Source organism: Amblyraja radiata, chromosome 5, assembly GCF_010909765.2.
Source record: "Amblyraja radiata isolate CabotCenter1 chromosome 5, sAmbRad1.1.pri, whole genome shotgun sequence".
In the NCBI taxonomy this organism is placed as follows: Eukaryota; Metazoa; Chordata; class Chondrichthyes; order Rajiformes; family Rajidae; genus Amblyraja; species Amblyraja radiata.
Window position 1 is genome coordinate 51,904,909 of NC_045960.1, and position 21,692 is coordinate 51,926,600.

The window sequence follows — 21,692 nt, forward strand, 5'->3', positions numbered from 1 at the left end:
CTTGTCGCTTTACCTCCCCCCTCGACTCCATTCAAGGACCCAAGCAGTTGTTCCAGGTGCGACAGAGGTTCACCTGCATCTCCTCGAACCTCATCTATTGCATCCGCTGCTCTAGATGTCAGCTGATCTACATCGATGAGACCAAGCGTAGGCTTCGCGATCGTTTCGTCGAACATCTCCGCTCGGTCCGCATTAACCAACCTGATCTCCCGGTGGCTCAGCACTTCAACTCACCCTCCCATTCCGAATATGACCTTTCTGTCCTGGGCCTCCTCCATGGCCAGTGAGCACCACCGGAAATTGGAGGAGCAGCACCTCATATTCCGCTTGGGCAGTCTGCACCCTAGTGGCATTAACATTGAATTCTCCAATTTCCGGTAGCCCTTGCTGCCTCCTCCCCTTCTCAGCTCTCCCTCAGCACTCGGGCTCTTCCTCTTCCTTTTTCCTTTCTTCTCCCCACCCCCTCTCCCACCCTACATCAGTCTGAAGAAGGGTTTTGGCCCGAAAAGTTGCCTATTTCCTTCACCCCATAGATGCCGCTGCACCCACTGAGTTTCTCCAGCACTTTTTTCTACCTCCCATTCCTTTTATCCAGGGAAATTGCCTGTCCCGCTGAGTAACTCCAGCATTTTGTGTCTAACTTCAGCAAATTACAAGACGGTTTGAGTCTAATGCCAGCTGAAGAGAAGTTATTGGAAAATAATTTGGGGGACTGGATTAATTAACATTTGAAAATGCAGGGATTAATAAAGATAACCAGCATATTTTTATTGGGGGAGATCCAATCTGACTGATTTGATTGAAGTGTTCAAAGAGGTAACAAAATGTTAACAAATGATGTGCAGTTGATGTAGCGTATAATTATCGACATTGATAAGACCTTTGACAAAGTCCCACATGGAAAACTAGTTTAATAGGTTAGAGATACAGGACTAATTGGCAAATTGGATCCAAAATTGTTTTGAAGCTGATGGTAGGGTATTGTTTTTTATGACTTAAAGATAATGACCAATGGTGTACCAACGATTCAGTACTGGATTCTTGCTGTTTGTTATATACAGTACATTGAAATTTGGATATGAATGTAGAATGCATGATTAGTATGTTTGTAGCTGACACTAAAATTGGTGTAAGTGTTAATAGTGAAGAGGGTGGTCTTTGTAAAACCCCTGTCTCACGGTGCGAGTCCACCCACGAGTGATCCCGAGTTTAAAACAAATCAAACTCGTGGTAATCACGTAGAATTGACGTAGCGGGAACGTCGGAACTCGTGGACGTAACTTAGCGACTCGTAACGCTAACGGCAGGTACTCGGGAAACTTGTTAACTCGTGAAAATCTTTCAACATGATGAAAGATTTCCACGAGTCAAATTTACTCTTGAATAAAAATTGTAAACTTTTAAACTCGTTGTAAGAACGTAGTAGCCCGTGAGTTTACCGTAGTGACTCGTGATTCTACCGTGGGAAATCTTTAACTCAGAGGGACAGGCAGCATCTCTGGAGAGAAGGAATGGGTGACGGGATGACTTCTGGTCTGCAGTGTGCAACTAGTCACCAAAATACACTACATCTTTAGAAAGGAAAAATACAAAACATGTCAATCCCACTGGATAGGCCTTAGTCATGGTGCTGTACAACACGGAAACAGATCCTTCGTCCCAGCTTGGCCGTGCCGTCCAAGTTGGCATCTTGGGGTAGTCCTATTTGCCTGAATGTGGCCCATAGCCCTCTAAACCCTTCCCATCCATTTATCTGTCGTTAATAACCTCAAGAAAATATTAAGTCTACGTGAGCCTGCTGCAGTTTCCTGGGTACAACTCAGAGAGAAGTCTCCCCCTTTCCAGGGTTAATCGCTCTGTTTATAATGCTCTCTGCATTATGAAGTCCTCGACAGTGAACCCCATAGGCAATCACTACCAAAGTGTCTACCCACACAGTCAGTACACCTCTCGTACACTTGTCTCCCGTACTAAGTCACCACAAACCCCACCCCCCCCTCCACTCCCCTCCCCCTATCCCCCCTCCCCCCCACCTTTCCTTTCCAACTCCAGTCCCATCCCGACCCCCTGGGAAACTGAAGAGAGCGACAATCAACTGCCATGGATACAAATAATGTCATACACACGAAAGGGCAGATGCTGGTTGACAAAAAGTGAACACACAGTGCTGGAGTAACACAGATGCAGCAGAATTTTGGAAACGTCATCCCGTCACCCATTCCTTCTCTCCAGAGATGCTGCCTGTCCCGCTGAGTGACCATGCTGAGGGAATTCCCACGTATATGAAGCAGAGAGAAACGTGCGCTACACGGCTCTGCCCGACTTTTGAGAATGGATTTGGTGGTTTGTACCCACTCTCCCTCCCTGCCCACCCACCCACCCACCAAGCCAGCCGGACCCCTGCTCGTTACAGCAGCGGAAGCGACATTTCCAAGAAAATGGGGCAGAGAGCTGGGGCAGGGCTGGGATGGGAGCAGGGCAGATGAGGCGCACCAAAGGAACAAACAAGTTGATGGCTGCAAGGGGCAGGTGGCAGAGGTCTTGTGCCCCAGCGAGGTAGCCCGCTCTTCCTCCTGCTAATGCACACACAGAAAGAGAGAGATGAGAGCAGAGAATGATCCCAGCCTAATCCAAGAGCCTTGTCACCCCAGACAGATTAATGACGCCTGTGCATTCCCCCCCCCCCCCCCCACCCCAACCTCCCTCCACCTCAACTCGCGCCTGGGCACCAAAGCAGCTCAGAAGGCGAACCCTGAGCTCCGTCTCCCAACAATCTGATGTGCAACTGATGTGAAACAACAGCGGCTGCGGCCGGCCGACACCCGGCACGGACTTCTCACACCTCACACACGAAAAGTGTGTGCGAATAAACAAAAACAAGGAATTAAACCAAAGCCCGGCTTGAAAGGCAACTAAAAACATATGACGCTTAGAACGAGCAGGCGCGGCGACATCCATCCACATTCAAAGATTTCATCTCCCGTCTCCCCGCAGTGTGTAGACCTGGCAGTAAATTCAATTAAAATATAGTAAACCTCCGCCCGCTGGTATTCTAACTACGTGATGCGTGTTTCAAACAAATCATAAGTATAATTGCTCTGGCACTGGATGGTGCGCATTTTCCCTTTGTATATCATATCAATAGATGCGGCTGCGCTGAATTCTATCTTTAACTCAAAGTCGCAGGATGGAGCTGTCTTCTTTAACACTGTTGCTTCGCCGCCACCGCCTCCTTGTTGCACAATGGCCGCGAGTGCGGGGCCGAGATCCTGCCTAGTTTTTTTAAGTTCTGAAATTGAATAACTTTCAATACTGAATCAGAATATACTTACTGTATGAGATGCTGTCCAGCTCCTCTATTTGATACTTAAAACAGACCTTCATTCACGGTTGGCTCAAGAGTAACTCGGGAAAGGAACTTGGTAACTCGGGAGAGGAACTTGGTACATCGCAGAAATGAGAAGTAAACGGCAAACTTAGACATACACGTGGAAACTCGTTTAAACTCGTGAACATAAACTTGGAATCTTGTAGACAACCACGAGTGTGATTTTTTTCTTTCACTCGGGATCACTCGTGGGTGGACTCAAACCGTGAGACAGGGCCATTAGGATGATTTTTATGAATTAGTAAGATAGTCAGGAAAAAGGCAGATGCAATTCTGATAAATATGAGGTGGTGCATTTTCTGACTAATAAGGCTAGGTCATACACTGTGAACTGTAGAGATCTCAACAACTGGGAGGAACAGAGCGGATTTGGTATACAAACTTAGGATTCCCTGTAGGTGGCAGCACAGGTTTATAAAATGGTGAATCCATAAGGGTTACTTGACTTCATTAGCTAAGACCGAAAATAAGAGCAGTGAAATCTATTAAAGATTGACTAGGCCACTAATGAATGCAGTGTACAGTTCTGGTGGCCACACTGTGTGAAATAAATGATTGCACTGGACAGGATATCGAGGAGATTTGCCAGAACTTTGTCTGAATGGGAGAATTTTGGTTATGAGGAGATACTAAATCATCTGGGTTTGTTTTCCTTGGTGAAGAGGATGCTTGAGGGTTTTTTGACCAAGGTTTTGAGGTTGTAAGCGGCATAAATGGTAGGCAACTTCTTCCCCGCGGCAAAGGTATCTAAAATTGGAGAACTAAGGTAAAGGGAAGAGGATCAGAAGGGATCCAAGGGTGGGCTGAGGGATTTTTTTTCAAGCAAAGAGTAGTTGGTTTCTGGAATAAGCTACCAGAAGATTTTGTGGAGGAAGGAACAGTAAAAAGCTTTAAGGGATATCTGGACAGGTACATGGATAGGAAAGATTTAAAGATTGGTCCAAAGGCATGCAAATTGGACTCGCTTAGCTGGGGCATCTTAGTTGATCAGGATGAGTTGGGCCGAAGGGCCTGTTTCTGTGTAGTTTACTCTATGAATTAGTATGGATAGTTATGGTGGTTGCCATGGAGGTGGTGGGCTGAAGGACTTGTTTCTGTGCTGTGTCTGTAATATTCCACTCAGATTCACTCTTTCTCCACGTTCATGTAGTTAGGAATCTTCAGTTATTTTTTTTGCCATTTTGAGAGCAGCAGTAAATCTCATTGATATTCCTAATCCCAATTAGTACCACATTAAAGATTTTTTTCTCCTCTCCTTGTTATTGTTTTTTTTGTGACTCATTTGAAAACTGTACATTTTTGTCCAGTAATGTCTCCCTTGCAGTTTCTACACTTTGAAGTTTAATATCAAATAAATTCAATTTATTCTTTAATGTAGATTAGCTGTGATTCTAGTATTGACAAAAGAGGAAGATACAAATATTATTTTGCATTAATGTGAAAGAAAGGATGGGATAGCTTGGAAAGCAGTAAACTAGTCCAGTAGCGGGATTGCTGTAAACATGAAAGGCTAATAGAAAGTGCTGCAAATACTCGAGGGATGAGGCAGCTTACATGGAAAGGTAAACAGAGTTAACATTTATCATTTATTTTATTTTATAGATGGTACTTATATTGTTAATTGCTATCAAAGTACATCACTTCACACTAGAAAGCTTGGAATAGAAAAACTCAAGAACTTTTGACAGAAATGAAGCAATGACAAATCACCTGCCCTACCTAATAGAAGTTGAATTTAAACCAAGCCATGACTAATAGGGCAAAAAAAAAAAAACACATTCACACCCAATTCTTACTATCATGTCACTGTTGAACGGTTATTGCTTCAGGACCTTCACATCTCAAGAAGTTATTTTCAGAATGTCACCACTCAGTATATATCACATCTGCAGCAAAAAAATAAACAGCATGCTGAAATAATCACAAATTTAAGATTTCTTAAAAATCCAATAAACCAAATGTGAACAAATCGGTGAAATGTACTGAGGAAGAAAGAATCGGCAGCAGAAATAAAGCAATGAAATATCTTAACTTCATTTAAAACCACTGTTCGGTAATTAACTAGCTCAGAAAGCATATTGCTTAAATAATTTCCACAATCTATTTATGCTGACCATTTTCCTCCTTCACGCAATTAAATGTTTAAAGCTGGAAGAAAACATTAATTAATAATGTATCAAAATGAAGTTCCAAAAGGAAATTGCACCCTAAATTACATCCATTCAGGTGTATTTTCTTTGTAAGATAGAGTATTTTGTATGGATCATAACATTGCTTTTACATTGAAGGGGAAAACTGTAAATTATAAAAATGACCATTAAATTACTGCATATATTATTTAGAAACACAGAACTGCAGATGCTGGTTAATACACAAAAGGATACAAAATGGGATTTAGTAAGCCAGGCAGTATCTCTCGAGAATATGAATAGGTGGCGTTTTGAATCGAGACCCTTGTGTCCTTTAGCATATATTATTTATTTCATTTGCCATAGAAGTAATATTTAAGTTTTATACAAGCAACATGATATATGATTTTATTAAACACTAAAAGCCAGTATGTTAAATGGTGATGAATGTCAACCTTATTTTATTTTATTTTTTAAACCTAATGCATTACAAATCACTATTATAGAATTTTATAATTGTGGATAATTTAAAGTATATAAAGTGATTCATAGTTAGTTTAATTATGGAGATCTTTAAATCTTGGAACTTTCAGCATTGCGGGAGGTAGGGAACCCAATGATTCCTATTGTGTCGACTCTGCATTTTTGATCCTTTAAATGTACATTTTATATGTTTAAATAACAATAACAGTCAGAGTTCAAGCAAGAAAGTGGGCCAAGTGGATTTGCAGATCAACTATTTAGTTAATCTCTGGTGAAAAGGAAATCAAGTCTTCTAAATATATTTATATGATACTTAATTTGCATAGAATATCAAATATTTATTTCTCATTTAGCTGACCAGTATCCTTCAGACTTTAATGGGGAAATGTAGTATTAACAATATTAAAATAATAAAGGTACTTAACAAGAATAGGTATGTTAATGTTTAATACATTTCACATGGAAATGAAAAGGAAAGAATCAAGAATGTACACTCTAACTTCTGCATTTTATGCTTAGCAGCTTTTTCTGTATTGAGAGAAACTGAACAATGATGAGGTGAAGTAGGGAAAGTCATGGGTAAAAAAGATAAATTACATGTATTTAATGTAGACATTCTTCATCATATCTAATTTAAGATAACATTTGACCTTGGCATAAACTAGTTTAACTCTGGTATAACTCGTATGTGAGAGATTATGATTCTTACAGGAAAGCAAATGATTACTTGCAGACCCATATCTACATTGATATAATGATATTATAACATGCTTTACCAAAGCCTAATCAATTTAAAAATGGCACTGAAACAAAGCAGACAAGTAAGTCATGTGAGCCAGAGTTTAGTCAGAGGAGAATGGTCTCAAAGTAGCAAAGCAAAGTTTAGGGAGGTAATTTCAGAGCCCAGTGATTAGATGGTTAAAACACAACCAACAATGATGGAAAAGTATATCGGGAATGCATAGGAAATATGGCTTGGAGAATTATGGAGTTCTCGGACAATTGTTAAGCTGGAGGAGGTTACAGAAATGAAGCAGAGAACAGCGGAGGATTTTAAAAGTGAGATTGACAACTTTGAAATGGAAGGATGATGGGTTAGACAGCAACAGAGATCAGAGAAGTCATGAACGTTGGGTGAACAAATATGATTCAAATTAGGGGGGATAATAAAAAGATTACCAAGGCTGAAATTTGGAAAAGAAGAACCAAAAATCACACCATAAACCTATATTTATTAATGCAGGTGCAAATCTCAGACCATAGAAGCAAGATGTCCTTGAATACTCCAGCTAGTTGGTCCTTACAGGTCTTTAGCACTCAGCCAGGTATGCCAACGAGACCGGATGCTTTGCATTAGTTTACCATAGTGAAGGGTCCTCTGACGTCAGCCTCTAAACTGAAATCACAGAATTGTCAGGGGCAGTAGTAACTCAGCGGGTCAGGCAGCATCTCTTGAGAAAAAAAAAGAGGGGTGGTGTTTTGGGTCGGGACCCCAAATGTCACCCATCCTTTTTCTCTAGAGATGTTGCCTGACCTGCTGAGTTACACTGGTACTTTGTGTCTATCTTTGGTATAAATCAGCATCTGCCGTTCTTTGTTTCGACATTGTCAAGGGCTGTGGAGGCTTATGTAAATGTGCATCCTGGCTGAATGCATCATGTTCTGATATAGCATAAGAATGCAAGAGCCTGCAGAGAATAACACTAAAAGTGCATAGTACAAACTGAATTTACAGAAAACTCCGCTTTAAGTGTTGAATAGGACAGGAGGACACATTATTGGCTACAATGCTGAAGACAGGATTTAACTGTCAGCTCCTTATGCCAGTTTACCCACTAAACAAAAATCAGATTAATTTCTGGTTTCTGGAGATACAGATTGCATTTTACAATGATCTTTGGCAAAGATTCTCCTAGAGCATCACCCCCTACATCGAGAAAATAAGCCTGGTCTATCATAGTCACAGCCTTCCACACCAATGAAAACATCTGCATAAAGAGCTGCCTCAAGAAGGTGGCATCAATCATCAAGTAACCCCAGCCTCCGGTTCATGCCTTCTCAATATATAATTCTTGACAACTAACCAGATACCCAAACTGAGCATCTTCATTGTAGCAGCTCATTGTTATCAATAAAGAATATTCATGGATCATATTAATTGGCAGTTAAAATTGTACATTTTGTAGTTTTTCATCTTTGAGAATCTGAGATGGTTCTCTAAAAATTGCAAAGACATTGATATATATTGAACAGAATAATAAGCAGAGATGATATTTACAATAATTTCTATTGAAACAACTCATCAAATTACTGTAATCATTTTGGATGTAAGTAGGGGAAATGTTTTTATTTTGAAGGTCATTTCCTTCACCTAATTGCTGTCCACCATTATACTTGACATAGAACTTGACAGACTTAAACAATTTGTAATTTAAACTTACAAGTTATAAGGGTCTAGGATTAAGATCAAAATTCTGCATTATGTATATTTTCTTTAATATGGTGACAATGCTTTTGTAAACATTTGCCCTTTTACAAGTGAATGAGAATACACAGTGTTGTTAAATCACTCTTTTCAATGCTGCATTTGATAACATCATTTGACTTTTTTTTTCAATAACTCAGTGAATCTTAAAGGCTCTGTATAATTCACATTGCCTTCTTTCGTCATATGAATGACTATTTCCACTTTCTTACCTGGACTATTATTTTAGTGATGATTACCTTTCTCATTAACTATTTTAGGCTGCATGCCCTTGGTTGTACAAAATCTCAAGTCATTTTGAATTGCAGTGACTGTTTGTTGCAGTCTTTGCGGTGTTCTAACCAAGCATGGCAAGTTATATTTGATGACTCAGTGCTGAGTAATTCTTCATTGACAATCAGCTGTGGCAATTCTTTGTCTCAATGTGTTCTTAAATTTAAGTTTCACATTTCCTTTTTTTTCAGTCAGTAAGCTTTATTTTCATTTGAGCATTTTCTCTCTCTATTCTGAACTTTTTACAGAAAATCTATGTCTATTCATCATTCAAAGATCGCTCCCATATCTGAGAAATCTCCACAAGAAAATACTTATCCTTTCAGAGGCAATCTCTATAAAAACTGCCTCCAACCTCTTTTACAGTTATTTTTATCTTTCTAATCAGTCAAGATGATCTGCATTCTTCACCCAATCTAACTCCAATATGGTGTTGTGAGGCCAGTTAACAGCCTTGGACAATCAATCTAATGAATACATTGACAAATGTAGATGTCTTCGAAATTTCTTAAATTACCTGTGTTTACTGCTTTCCTATCTGTTAGTTCTGCACATGACTTGTTTGAAACCTATTTCTGAAGTTGGATCATAAGACTGGCCAATGAGGCCTTGGATTATGTTGGATCTTCCATCAGCAACTAGCGTTTTATGATGAGGCCTGATCAAACCTTATGTTGACCCTATTACCTCTATAGAATATCAACTGGTGTGTCAAACAAAAGACTCTAAACCAAGGTTTAGTACAACTTAATATTTATTAACACTTGAATAACTTTAATATGCATGCAAACCATTGACTTCTGATAACTTCTCATTTACTTTATTATTTCAATTTATCACTTCTTAAACTAAATCTCAAAACTCATGACTTGGACTCGGATATTATGAATTAATTGGCCAGATTCACTCCGTTGATAGGGGGTAGTCTTCTCTGAGTTTCTCACTCTGATCCCTTCTTCTTGCGATGGTTGTTCCCAGGTTGTCGCTGCCGATGTCTCTTCTTTTATTTTTATTTTACTGTCCCATCTTTGAAAAGAAGCCTTTGTTGTAACCCAAGGGTCTCATGACTATGAAGTCAATCATTTCAAGTTGTCACTCTTCCAACGGTTGAATAAGCAAAGCACATCCTCGTTCCTTATCAGGATAGAGAGTTCCTAATTTTATTGCCTGTTCATATCTCCTTCTCATTATAGCTATTTTGCAAAATGTCCGTTCCAGGCACCATATCTTCTCAAGGCTATGCTGCCTAGCCATGAAGTTACCTTCAGATCTGTTCCCACCAGATATCAATCACATCACCGTATACACTGTGTTCCTTTGTTCTCTTGAGTCCAGCATTTTGCTCTGTCTCTCTAGCTAGTAGCATACTCCCAAAGCCTGTCATGATACTTGACATCCAGTCTCTGGCTATACTTATTTGCTGTGATACTGACCATCCAATCCCTAATCTCACCTTCCACCCTATCCTGTCATTCTCTGACATTCAGCCACATTTCAAAACCTTGTAAAATCAGATTAAATCTGTCACAGATTCAGCCAGAAGATTATTGAGCACAAGTGGTGGAAATCATCAGGAGATCAGTGCTCTGCCTCTGAACTCTGGGCTGGAGCACAGTTGGAACACTACAATTGATTGGCTATCATGAAGTTTACACTTCCTTGTATGGGAGTCCTGATCTTTCTGGCACTTACGGTACATCCAGGTTCAAGAACAGCTTCTTCCCCACAGCCATCAGGCGACTAAATACGACATCAAACAAGCTCTGAACAATAACAGTCTATTGCACTTTATCTGTTTATTTAATGTGTACATATATGGTCTATGGTATATAGACACACTGAACTTTTATATCCTGTTCTGTATTGCGTTTACATATTCTGTTGTGCTGCAGCAAGCAAGAATTCCATTGTCCTAGCTGGGACACATGACAATAAAACTCTCTTGACTCTTGGCTCTTGAAATGCATAATTGCCAGCATTTCTCCCAGAAAATTGAGACTATTCAGGCTCTTGAGCATTCCGCATATTGTAATGCAGCTTTGAGAAATAAGTAAGAAGGGAGTGTAAATCTGCGACAACATGCCGGTGTTTGAAGTATGACAAGTGAGGCTGATGAGCTGCATCACAAATGAACATAGCTATGGGAACCCATTTGTTTGTAATGGATATTGGTTTCCCACCATTCCCTTGAAAGGGAGTAGGAGAAGTCAAGAGTTAGACTTGGACCAAGTGAAATTAAGCGCAGGGTGGAAGTTGGTAGCAAAGTTGATGAAACTTTATTTTTACAAAAGCTGGAAACAGCATCAAGCCATCATCCAAAACTTGGATACAAGATGACACAATGGTAGTTGCTGCCTTACAGTGTCAGAGACCCAAGATCGATCCTGACGACTGTACTATCTGTATGGAGTTTGTATGTTCTCCCTGTGAATGCGTGTTTCTTTCGGGTGCTCCGGTTTCCTCCCACATCCTGACGTTGGATTGCAAAGACATGCAGGTCTGTCTGTAAATTGTTCCATATCTTTTCAGTTGGTAAACATACAAATTCCAGATGCAACAAACAATATAGTTTTTCAGTTTCTACCATCAGCTACCAACACACTATGATAGTGTTTTCCAATGGTTCTGCAATGACTTGGTTGATATACATTGTCTGATCAGATGATAAATTACATGATTCTGTGAAATCAGTGGTGATCATCTTTGGAAGTTATGTCCTAAAACATTGTTGTGGGTTTATTTGTCTGAATAGACATGTTGTATTTAAAAATCCACAGAAATGGCAGGCATAGTTTCTACTATTAATTATCTCTGTTGATGTCATATCCACGCAATGGGCATAAATAATGAAATATTGTAGACATTTCCTTGTTACTTCTACAGTCCTTATGAGAACACATACGAGTTTAATACATATGGGCATGTATGCCTTTGATAAGTGTCTCCCAATTGTGTGCCTTGAACCAGATCTCTTCAGTGCCTACATTTATTTCGGAAACAGATGGAGAAACATTGGTTATTCATTTGCCTTCGGTTTGTTATAAGCAAATAATTACATGGGACTTAGACTATTAATTATAGGTATAATATCAGGTGCGTACACAGTGAAAGTGACAGATTTAGATTCTAATTATTTAGGAAATTACCCACATTGTGTTTTATTTAGTACTTAATTTCTGTGGAGATTTTATCGTGTTATTAATTTTAGATCCAAAATTATAGAGTGTGTAACAATATATATTTAATCAAATTATGGCAACACTTGCTTAGTTAATAAATGGATAAAGCAGCTTAACTTTTGCATGAGCGTCCTTCTGAGCAGTATGAAAAAATGACAGAAATATAGTATGTAATTTTTGTTAATTATTCTTTTATAAAAATTGTACTTTGTTCATTATACCAACATACGTGAATAATATGTAACAAAACCAGAAATGGTGTGACATCTGCATGGTTTAGGAACGTTACTTTGTTCACTGGGAGAGAAGTAGTTCATTTTCAATCTCCTATTCTTTGGGAAAATAGCAATAGTGTCAGAAACTGCTCCTTTCACAAATCAGTTTTTCATTAAACTGGTTTAACGCACTGAGCAGTTCTGTCACTGCACTGTGGGAAGGATATGGTTGTGCTGGAGAGAGTTTTACGGGGGTTAGATTCGGTGGATAGTCAAAATCTGTTTTCCCATAATAGGTATATAAAACAAGGGGGACTCAAGGAACTTAAGATGCTGGTTTATTTTTTAAAAAATACAATGTGCTGGAGTACCACAGCCACCCAGGCAGCATCTCTGGAGCACATGGATAGTTGACATTTCGAGCTAGAACCCTTCTTCAGAATGGTAGGAGAGCAGTAGAAATCACACGGAGGTGAGCGAGGGTCTCACAAAATACCTGTTAGAGAGAGAGGAAGGAAACTTCTTCAAAGTAGGCCTAACTTGAGAAGATTTTGAAGTGGAGCAGTAAAACACAAATACAAGGAACTGCAGATGTTGGGTCAAAAGACACAAACAAGGGCATTGCGAAGATGAGGGGAAGGAATTTTAAAATGCTTTTGAAGGGAAAGTTGTGTACACAGAGAGTGGTTAATATTTGGAATTCACTACCAGAAAAGATAGTGACGTCAGATACAATCAATACATTTAAGAGACATTCAGACAGACACTCAAATAAGCAAGACATAGAATTATGGATCTAATGTGGGCAAATGGAGCATATGTGAATGGACAAAAAGATCAGAATAGACATGGTGGGCCAAAGCAGTTATTTCTGTGGTGTATCTGATTCTATGGCAATTATGTTCATTTTTTTTTCTTTTTTTTTTTTAAACAGGTATTTGTGTTGGAGAGACAGATCTTTGATTTTCTTGGCTATCAATGGGCACCTATCGTGGCTAACTTTTTGCACATTATCACTATCATCTTTGGCCTTTTTGGGACTATCCAGTTCAGGCAACGATATGTAATCAGGGTGAGTAGAGCACATGGTTCTAAAGACTATTAACTGTATCAAAAACAGAGGAAATTAAGTTTCAAAAAAATAATGTTAACTTTTTACACTACTTTATAAGGTAACTGAATTAGAAAATTAAGCAGAGGACATCACAGTCACTCTGCCTGTCCCGCTGAGTTACTCCAGCATTTTGTGTCTACCTTTAATCTTGCATCATTTAAAATATTTTTTCCACTATTTTCGTTTAAAATGTACATGTAAATGATTAAATACCTTTGTAAATTGATGACCTTAATATTTTCTACGGCTATAAATGATTACTTTAAATTGGTTGCCTGGAGTTTACAAGTAAATTTGAGGTTATTAAGATATCAACAAGTAATTTATAGTTTGTATCTACATATGCCACAGCTGCAGAATCTAAGAGTTATTCAGTACTACACTGAAATTCATGTGGTATCACTGTCTGGTTAATAGGCAAGAGTATATTTTGCATTTAGAAACAAAAGTCGATATTACCATAATGGTCTAAATAGATTAAAGCTCCACAAGTCACATTGTTCAAAATTCCCCTTATCTAATTTAGGTGTAAATAGAGATAGATAGATTTCAAATAAGGTTATTAAAAGCACATGTAAAATAATAAAAACATCCATTAAAATTAACTTTCCTGATCCGAGCCTTAAAGAAGCTATCGTTGAATGTCGCGTTCGGGTAAGGTATCAAAAACATATTGTAAGTCATCAGGCTCAGGCCTGATAAGGCTGGCTCTTTATAGATACACAAAGCTGGAGTAACTCAGCGAGTCAGACAACATCTCTGGAGAAAAAGAATAGGTGGCGTTTCGGGTTTAGTTTAACTTAGCTTATTGTCACGTGTACCTCGGTATACGTGAAAAACTTTTGTTGCGCACCCTTCTTCAGACTGAGAGTCATGGGAAATGGGAAAGGAGAGATGTAGAGAGATAATATTTGCTGTTTGACTTCCTTCCAAAAAGTTGAACTTTTGAAACAAAATAAGTGAAGTTACAAAGAAAGTCTCAAACATTTCTATTGCAATGTGAATCTGACCCCACTGCCAATCTGTCAACCATGGGGTGCGATAACTCGAGGCTTGAAACCTAACTTGATTGCAGGACCCGGAACCTACCCTCACCCAACAACACCTTCCTCCAGCCTATAGATCTGTTGGTTCAAAGAGTGACACTGAGTGGTCAAATCACTGTTGTCAGGGTAGGGTTTGCAGAATTAGGTGGTGAAATGGGAACATTTGTGAGCTTTCGGCACTCCTACCATATACTGTAAACAAAGCTCCATTTGTTCATGATTTTCTTATTTTGTATTTTTATTTTTCTTGCTCCCACCTTTTTATTTTGCTCTGAAGATAATGCACAGCAATGATTAAAACTTAAAGGTACACAAAAAAGCTGGAGAAGCTCAGCGGGTGCAACAGCATCTATGGAGCGAAGGAAATAGGCAACGTTTCGGGCCGAAACCCTTCGATGAGCTTCTCCAGCTTTTTTGTGTACCTTCGATTTTCCAGCATCTGCAGTTCCTTCTTAAAAACTAAATGTTTAAAAGTTAGTTTTCTTGGTCACTTGTGAACTATGTGCATTGCTAGCATCACCAGATTTTTTTGCCCATCCCCAATAACCACTGAAAATGTACAAATGGGTTGTTGCCATTATTCACAGTTGTTTGTGTAATTAAAATGCAACTGAATAGGAAAGATTTAGATCCAATGATGAAAAACAAAAAGTAACACATGTCCAAGTATGAAAGATGTGCAATGTGAAACGTTGCCTATTTCCTTCGCTCCATAGATGCTGCCGCACCCACTGAGTTTCTCCAGCAATTTTTTCTACCTACAGTGAAAAACTGTTGTTAGTGTGCTATCCAGTCAAATAAAATACAATACATGAATACAATCAAGCTCAGATCAAGGGGGCAACATGAAAGACAAGATATAACTTGTTTGATTATGTCCAATTAAAGATAGTTCAAAGGTCTCCTTGAATCTAGAGGTATGTATTTTCAAACTTCTGTGCCTCTTGGGTAGAGCTCTAAACCACGCCGTGATATATCCTGATAAAATGCTTTCTACGGCACTTCTGTAGAAGTTGGTGAGTGTTGTTGGTGACATGCTGAGCTTCCTATGCCTATGAAAGTAGAGGTGTTGGTGTGCTTTCTTGGACATAGCTTCGATGTGGTTGGTCCAAGACAATTTGCTGGTGATATTTATTCCTAGCAACCTGAAGCTTTTGATCATCTCTCTTTGGCGGCATCAATATATAATGGGGAGTGTGTACCGCTTCGCTTCCTGAAGTCGATCACAATCTGCTTTGTCTTGCTGACAATGAGGGAGAAGTTGTTGTCTTGGCACCAGGTTATGAGGTTCTGTACTGCGTCTCGTCATTATTTGATATCCGGCCCACTATGGTGGTGTCATCTGCGAACTTGTAGATCGGGTTGGATTGATATTTGGTTATACAGTCCTGTGTGTATAAGGAGTATAGAAGGGGGATGAGAACACATCCTTGTGGGGCATCAGTGTTCAGAATTATCACTGAGGATGATGTATCACCTATCCTCACTGGTTGCGGTCTGTTGGTCAGGAAGTCGAGGATCCAGTTGCAGAGATGTGTGCTGACTCCAAGTTCCACAGGTTTGGAGATGAGCTTGGTTGGGAAAATGGTATTGAAAACAGAGCTATTGTCGATGATTAAGAGTCTGATACAAGTGTCCTACTTATCCAGGTGTTTCTGGAATGACTGTAGGGCCAGGGAGATGGCATCAGCCACAGACCTATTGTGGCGGTAGTCACGTGGGTCAGACGGCCTGGTAGACTGGATTTAATGTGTACCACACTTCACATGATGGTGGATGTCAAGGCCATTGGACCGTCGTCATTAAGGCATGAGATCTTACTTTCTTTTAGCACAAGGATGATAGTGTCTTCTTGAAGCAGGTGAGTACGTCAGATCAGAGTAGGGAGAGATTAAGGATAGTTGTTCTGCGAAATTCTTAAGGAAGCAGCCAGGGACTCTGTCCAGGCCAGTTGCTGTCCATGGGTTCACCTTCTGGATGGTGGATCTTACTTCTGCAACAGTGACTGAGGGAACAGGCACACCTGAGTCTGTCGGGACAGGTGCCAAACGTGCCACAAAGTACAAAGGGGGACCCAACGTGTGAAGGGAGGGGGGTGCTGCCGAGAACAAAGGAGGACCATTGAGGACTAAATGGATTACTTTGCAACTTTGTCGGTGCCCTATATGTGGTGACTCTTTGCATACTTGTGTATGGAAAACAAAGAATCACATTGTGAAACGTGATAATAAAGTATCATTCATTCATTCATGCATGCCATGTTGGCCTTATGCTAATCGCAAACATAGAATGCATTAAGTTCATCAGGGAGGGCTGCATTAATGCCAACGATGCTGCTCGACTTCACTTTGTAGCCTGTTATGGTATTCATGCCTTACCGTCAACGGGTGTGGTTATGCTGGGACTCAGGTTTGTCCCATTATTGACTGTTCGCATCCCTGATGGCTTTACAAACATTGTAGCAATGTTCTATCCAATTAAAAGCATGTGATTTGAAATAAAGAAACTAAACATAAATATCTAGAGTTAATCATTCCATTGCATTATTAGAATTCAAAGCACGTGCTGCATCCTATCTTACTGATCTAAATTAACTCAATTTTAATGGATTTCATTCTAAGGATCATCCACAATTATTTTTAATTATGGTGATAACAGTAGGGGGAAAATAAAACAAAATAATTGTAGGTTTTATATTCCCTGACTTGGACTGAAGTAAATGCCCACAAGCTGGTATGCATTCCAACCTTTGCCAGATTATTTCTTTCCAGTGTGATTTCTGAATCCTCTGCCTTGCACTTGATTCCCCACAGCCTCCACATATCACTTACATTTGGTACTTGTGCTGCTATGCGTAATTATGTATCTACCATTTAAACACCATCATTAGTGCTGTTTTTAATCATATTTTACAGTAAAATGTTAAATATATTATTTCCAATATTGAAACTTAATTATAGATTTCATACAGCTATTTGTTCTAACAATTTACTTTAAAGACTTCATTATACACTGTTGTGATATTATGGATCTTTTAGCATACACGTTCACATAGTTTTCACTTCACTGACATAGAGATGAAAATCCAACAATATCTTGTAATTGCATTAAGATAATTTTCATACTGGTAGTTTTGCTCATTTACAATTATACTGCATCATGACAACATTTCTTTTGTAATGGGTTGGGGCATCATTCATTAGTTCCCAGAGCAGAGGCTCAGGTTGGTAATCAGGTGGGTGAGGTGAAAGGTTAGGGGGAGGGAGAAGATGGGCTGTTTGAGGATTTGGGGATGGATTTTGGATACGATGTTGAGAGCCCAAGGAAGTGGTAAATTTTCAATTGGAAGGTTACGCAATTGGTTCAAAATGCTGGATTCCTCGTGCAGAGAAACACATAGGCAGGACCCATTTTAGTATCGAGAAGCAGATCTCAGGGAGGCAGGGGAGCCAGCTTCTGTATGAGTGGCCCAGACAGTCCGCAGGTCACAATGTGTATCTCAGAACTAGTATTAGAACACTTATTTTCAACTTTTGGATATCACTGAATATTTCCAAAATCATTCTTGTAATTCTCCACCAGTAATTTCATCATGGTACAATTGCATAATGGTACAGAAGATAGTGCTTCACTTTTCTCAACTCCAGAGACCTGGGTTCGATCTCAATCTCAGGTGCTGTCTGTGTGGAGTTTGCATGTTGTCTGTTTTCCTCCCATATCCCAAAGATGTGCTGCTAGATTAACTGTTGACAGTAAGTGAGTGGCAGAATAATCAAGGAGAGTTGATGGGTACATGAGAGTGAATTGATCGCAGGGAGGAGGTGAGGGAATGGAATGCAAGGAAGTGTTCTATGAACAAGCATAGACTCATGTCCTCTTTTAATGTACTAAGAAACTGCAATATAAATATGAAATAACTTTACCACTTTTGTTTACACTAATTCCAAATGGCAGTTAGCTTTTTCCCATAAAATTATGCCACATACATAGCACACATAGATGTTGCGCTCTGCAAAAGAGTACTGTGGCCAAAGTTTTGAACGTGCAGAAATACTTAAAAGGTCAGACAGCAGCTGTGGAAGAAGAGTTAACTTTTCAGGTCCATGATGTAATATTGACCTGTTGAGATGTTCCAGTGCTTTTTTTGTTGCACATCCTTAATTTCTATTACACGATCGTATTAGTGAATAACTTGAAGATTGGACAAAGCAGAATTGGTTAATTGCAAGAAGTCTATGTTACAGCAAATTGTCTACTTAACTGGTGTATTAAAGCAAGTGATCTATTTTCACAACAAACAGGGTGTACTTACAAAAGGATCAATTGCAAACTACAGAAAACAGAGCATATGGACTGAAAAACGGTAATGTCTCCATGATAACAGCAGTGATTTCTGCAGCAAAATTTAGTTAATTGAGGATTAGTTACATTATGCAAATTGTGTGTGTAAAATCAATCCCAGGTGTTTACAGCATCGTGGATTTTAGATGTGATTTACAGGGATTGTTCTACTTTGACCATGAAGACAGATGTCATTATAATGCTGTAAACGTATTTGGTTACAAATACTTTAAGAGGAAATCATGCTGGTGTATATTAGGAAATTCCACACCTGTTTACCCAGGGAATTTTATGCCTTAACCAATAGCTCAGGGGAACATATTAAATGCGAAGTTAGAATTGTGAAAATATTAATGAGCTCGCTACATAACAGACATTATGGATAATATTGTTGTGAAATTGTAGTTATTAAACAGTGTGAATATTTTAATTAGCACCAGCATGTCACTTAAATTGTAATGGACTGGAGTTGCACACAAATGTGCCAGTTTTTAAATGATATGAATAAAATATCTACATATCATAACAATAGTTATTCATAGCTTAGGAATACCAGTCAAATTATTACTCTAAAACCTGTGCAAAAGTTGAAAACAAAATACTAAATGGTAAAATTATTCATGTCTCCAGCTTCTTGCCATCTAAATATGACATGGATAATATTAATAACCACTTCAGGTCTGTAAAACTATCTAGGTGCAAGTATAACAGATGCCTAGTAGAGAATTATCTTGATATATGATGCAAATTAATGCAATTGATTATCAGCAATTGTTTCAGTCGATGGCAATGAATTTATTAATTTAATTATAGTGATGTGCTAGGCATAATAACTATTTCCGAATGATACAGATTATGGATATGGAAATCTAAATTTTCTACTTGAAAGATCATATTAACTATAGTCAGACAACACCATTCAATATGAGCACATTCTATGAAAATAAAAACATAAGAAATCAGAGCAGAACTAGTCCATTTACTCCCTCCACCTTAGTTCATCATTCTTGAAAATGAAACAGCACTGCACAGGAAAAGGTCTTTCAGTCAAAACTACTCATGCTGATCATGATGCAAACTAATGGCCCTGTCTCACGGGGCGAGTCCACCCACGAGTGTCTACGAGATTCCAAGTTTATGTTCACGAGTTTAAATGAGTTCCCACGTGTATGTCTCATGGCCCTGTCTCACGGTGCGAGTCCACCCACGAGTGATCCCGAGTGAAAGAAAAAAATCAAACTCGTGGTTGTCTACGAGATTCTAAGTTTATGTTCACGAGTTTAAACAAGTTCCCACGTGTATGTCTAAGTTTGCTGTTTACTTTTCATTTTTGCGATGTACCAAGTTCCTCTCCTGAGTTACCAAGTTCCTCTCCCGAGTTACTCTTGAGCCAACAACGACTACCGACGTGTGGAAAAATCATCACATGGTAAAAATGATGTCATGCAGTTTTTTTCACTATAAAAAGCTTCCCATGTTTAAATTTCTTAGGGTTACGGAATCAAGGGATATGGGGAGAAAGCAGAAACTGGGTACTGATTTTGGATGATCAGCCATGATCATATTGAATGGCTGGCTCGAAGGGCCGAATGTGATCACTTCCATTATGTAGAGAGTCTCAGAATGTTAATAGAGATTCCATTCCATTTACATTGCACTTTGTGCAGCGATCAAATCTTAGCCCAAAGTGTACATTAGGAGGCAAGGATTAATTTCAAAACTTCAAATTATTTCAAATAGTGTTTTATCCGAACAACGGATCAGGGCAGATGCCAGCCCCTTTAAACATCACGGACAGTTCAGTGTGAAGTGGTGCTGGAATTATATATGTGAAATAGTCTTGGGAATTTTATTAGTGATCCTAAATGCTCTATTTAAATTATAGGTAGTCTAGTTTGTTGTGAAGTGACGCCAGATTAACACCTGTCTATTAAAATTGAATTATCTCACTGAACGAAAACATGCAATATGTTTCCAGGCAAATATCCAGTGGTTGAGAATTAAAGAGCAGTCATTTTAAACGGGCGGTTGTAGTCAATAATACGGTAACCGAATTATATTTATTCATTGCTAGAGAGGACGATGTAAACATAGTGAGGTTAGTGAGCTGCCTCTAACATTAACCGCTCCTCGTACTGTTCTGTAGTGTAGGAAGGAACTGCAGATGCTGGTTTACCCCGACGATAGACACAAAAAGCTGGAGTAACTCAGAGGGTCAGACAGCATGTCTGGAGAGAAGGAATGGGTGACATTTCGGATCACGACTCTCCTGGTTGCTACCTGGACCTACCTGATCTCCCGGTTGCCAAACACTTCCCATTCCCACACTGACCTTTCTGTCCGATGTCTCCTCCAGTCAGAGTGAGGCTAAATGCAAATTGGAGGAACCGCATTTCATATTTCGCTTGGGCAGCAGTGGTATGAATATTGATTTCTCTCACTTCAAGTAACCCTGGCATTCCCTCTCTGTCTATCCCTCCTCCACCCAAGTCGCACCAGCTGCTTGTTTTCACCCAATAAACAGTGAACAATGGTCTGTTTCTTTTATCATCGTTACTTTTTTGCATTCATTGTTCTTTATCTCTCTACAATACATCATCATCTATATCTCTCGTGTCCCTTACCAGTCTGTCGAAGAGTCTCGACCCGAAACATCACCCATTCCTTCTCTCCAGAGATGCTGCCTGTCCCGCTGAGTTACTCCAGTTTTTTTGTCTATCGTCCCCCTTCGTCAGAATGTTCCGTTGTATTGACCGAGAACGAACGATGTGACAGTAGCGGCGACTTAATGAATGAAATGGAGACGCGCGGAATTAAATGGACTTGGAATAACTGGGGCGGTGGGGTTTTATCGAAAAGTGACCATGAAATCGGTGGAAGGAAACGGGCAGGCGAGGTTTCGGGTCAGGGATCCTTCTTCAGACGCCATGACTGCTGTGTTCTTCCAGCTGTCAAATGGAGACATGGGGGACCACAGATGTTGAGCGAAACACAAAGTGTTGGAGCAACTCGATGGGCTGAATGGCCTAATTCTGCTCC

At 39.4% G+C, this 21,692-nt stretch overlaps 1 protein-coding gene across 1 annotated transcript in view; it reads left to right on the forward strand.

The window, feature by feature from the left end:
* Window positions 1-21,692, forward strand: part of nkain2 (sodium/potassium transporting ATPase interacting 2) — a 398,362-nt gene that overhangs the window by 137,252 nt on the left and 239,418 nt on the right. The window contains exon 2 of the mRNA XM_033021198.1: window positions 13,087-13,224. Within this exon, the coding sequence (XP_032877089.1) occupies window positions 13,087-13,224 (138 nt within the window). The remainder of the gene's footprint in view (window positions 1-13,086; window positions 13,225-21,692) is intronic.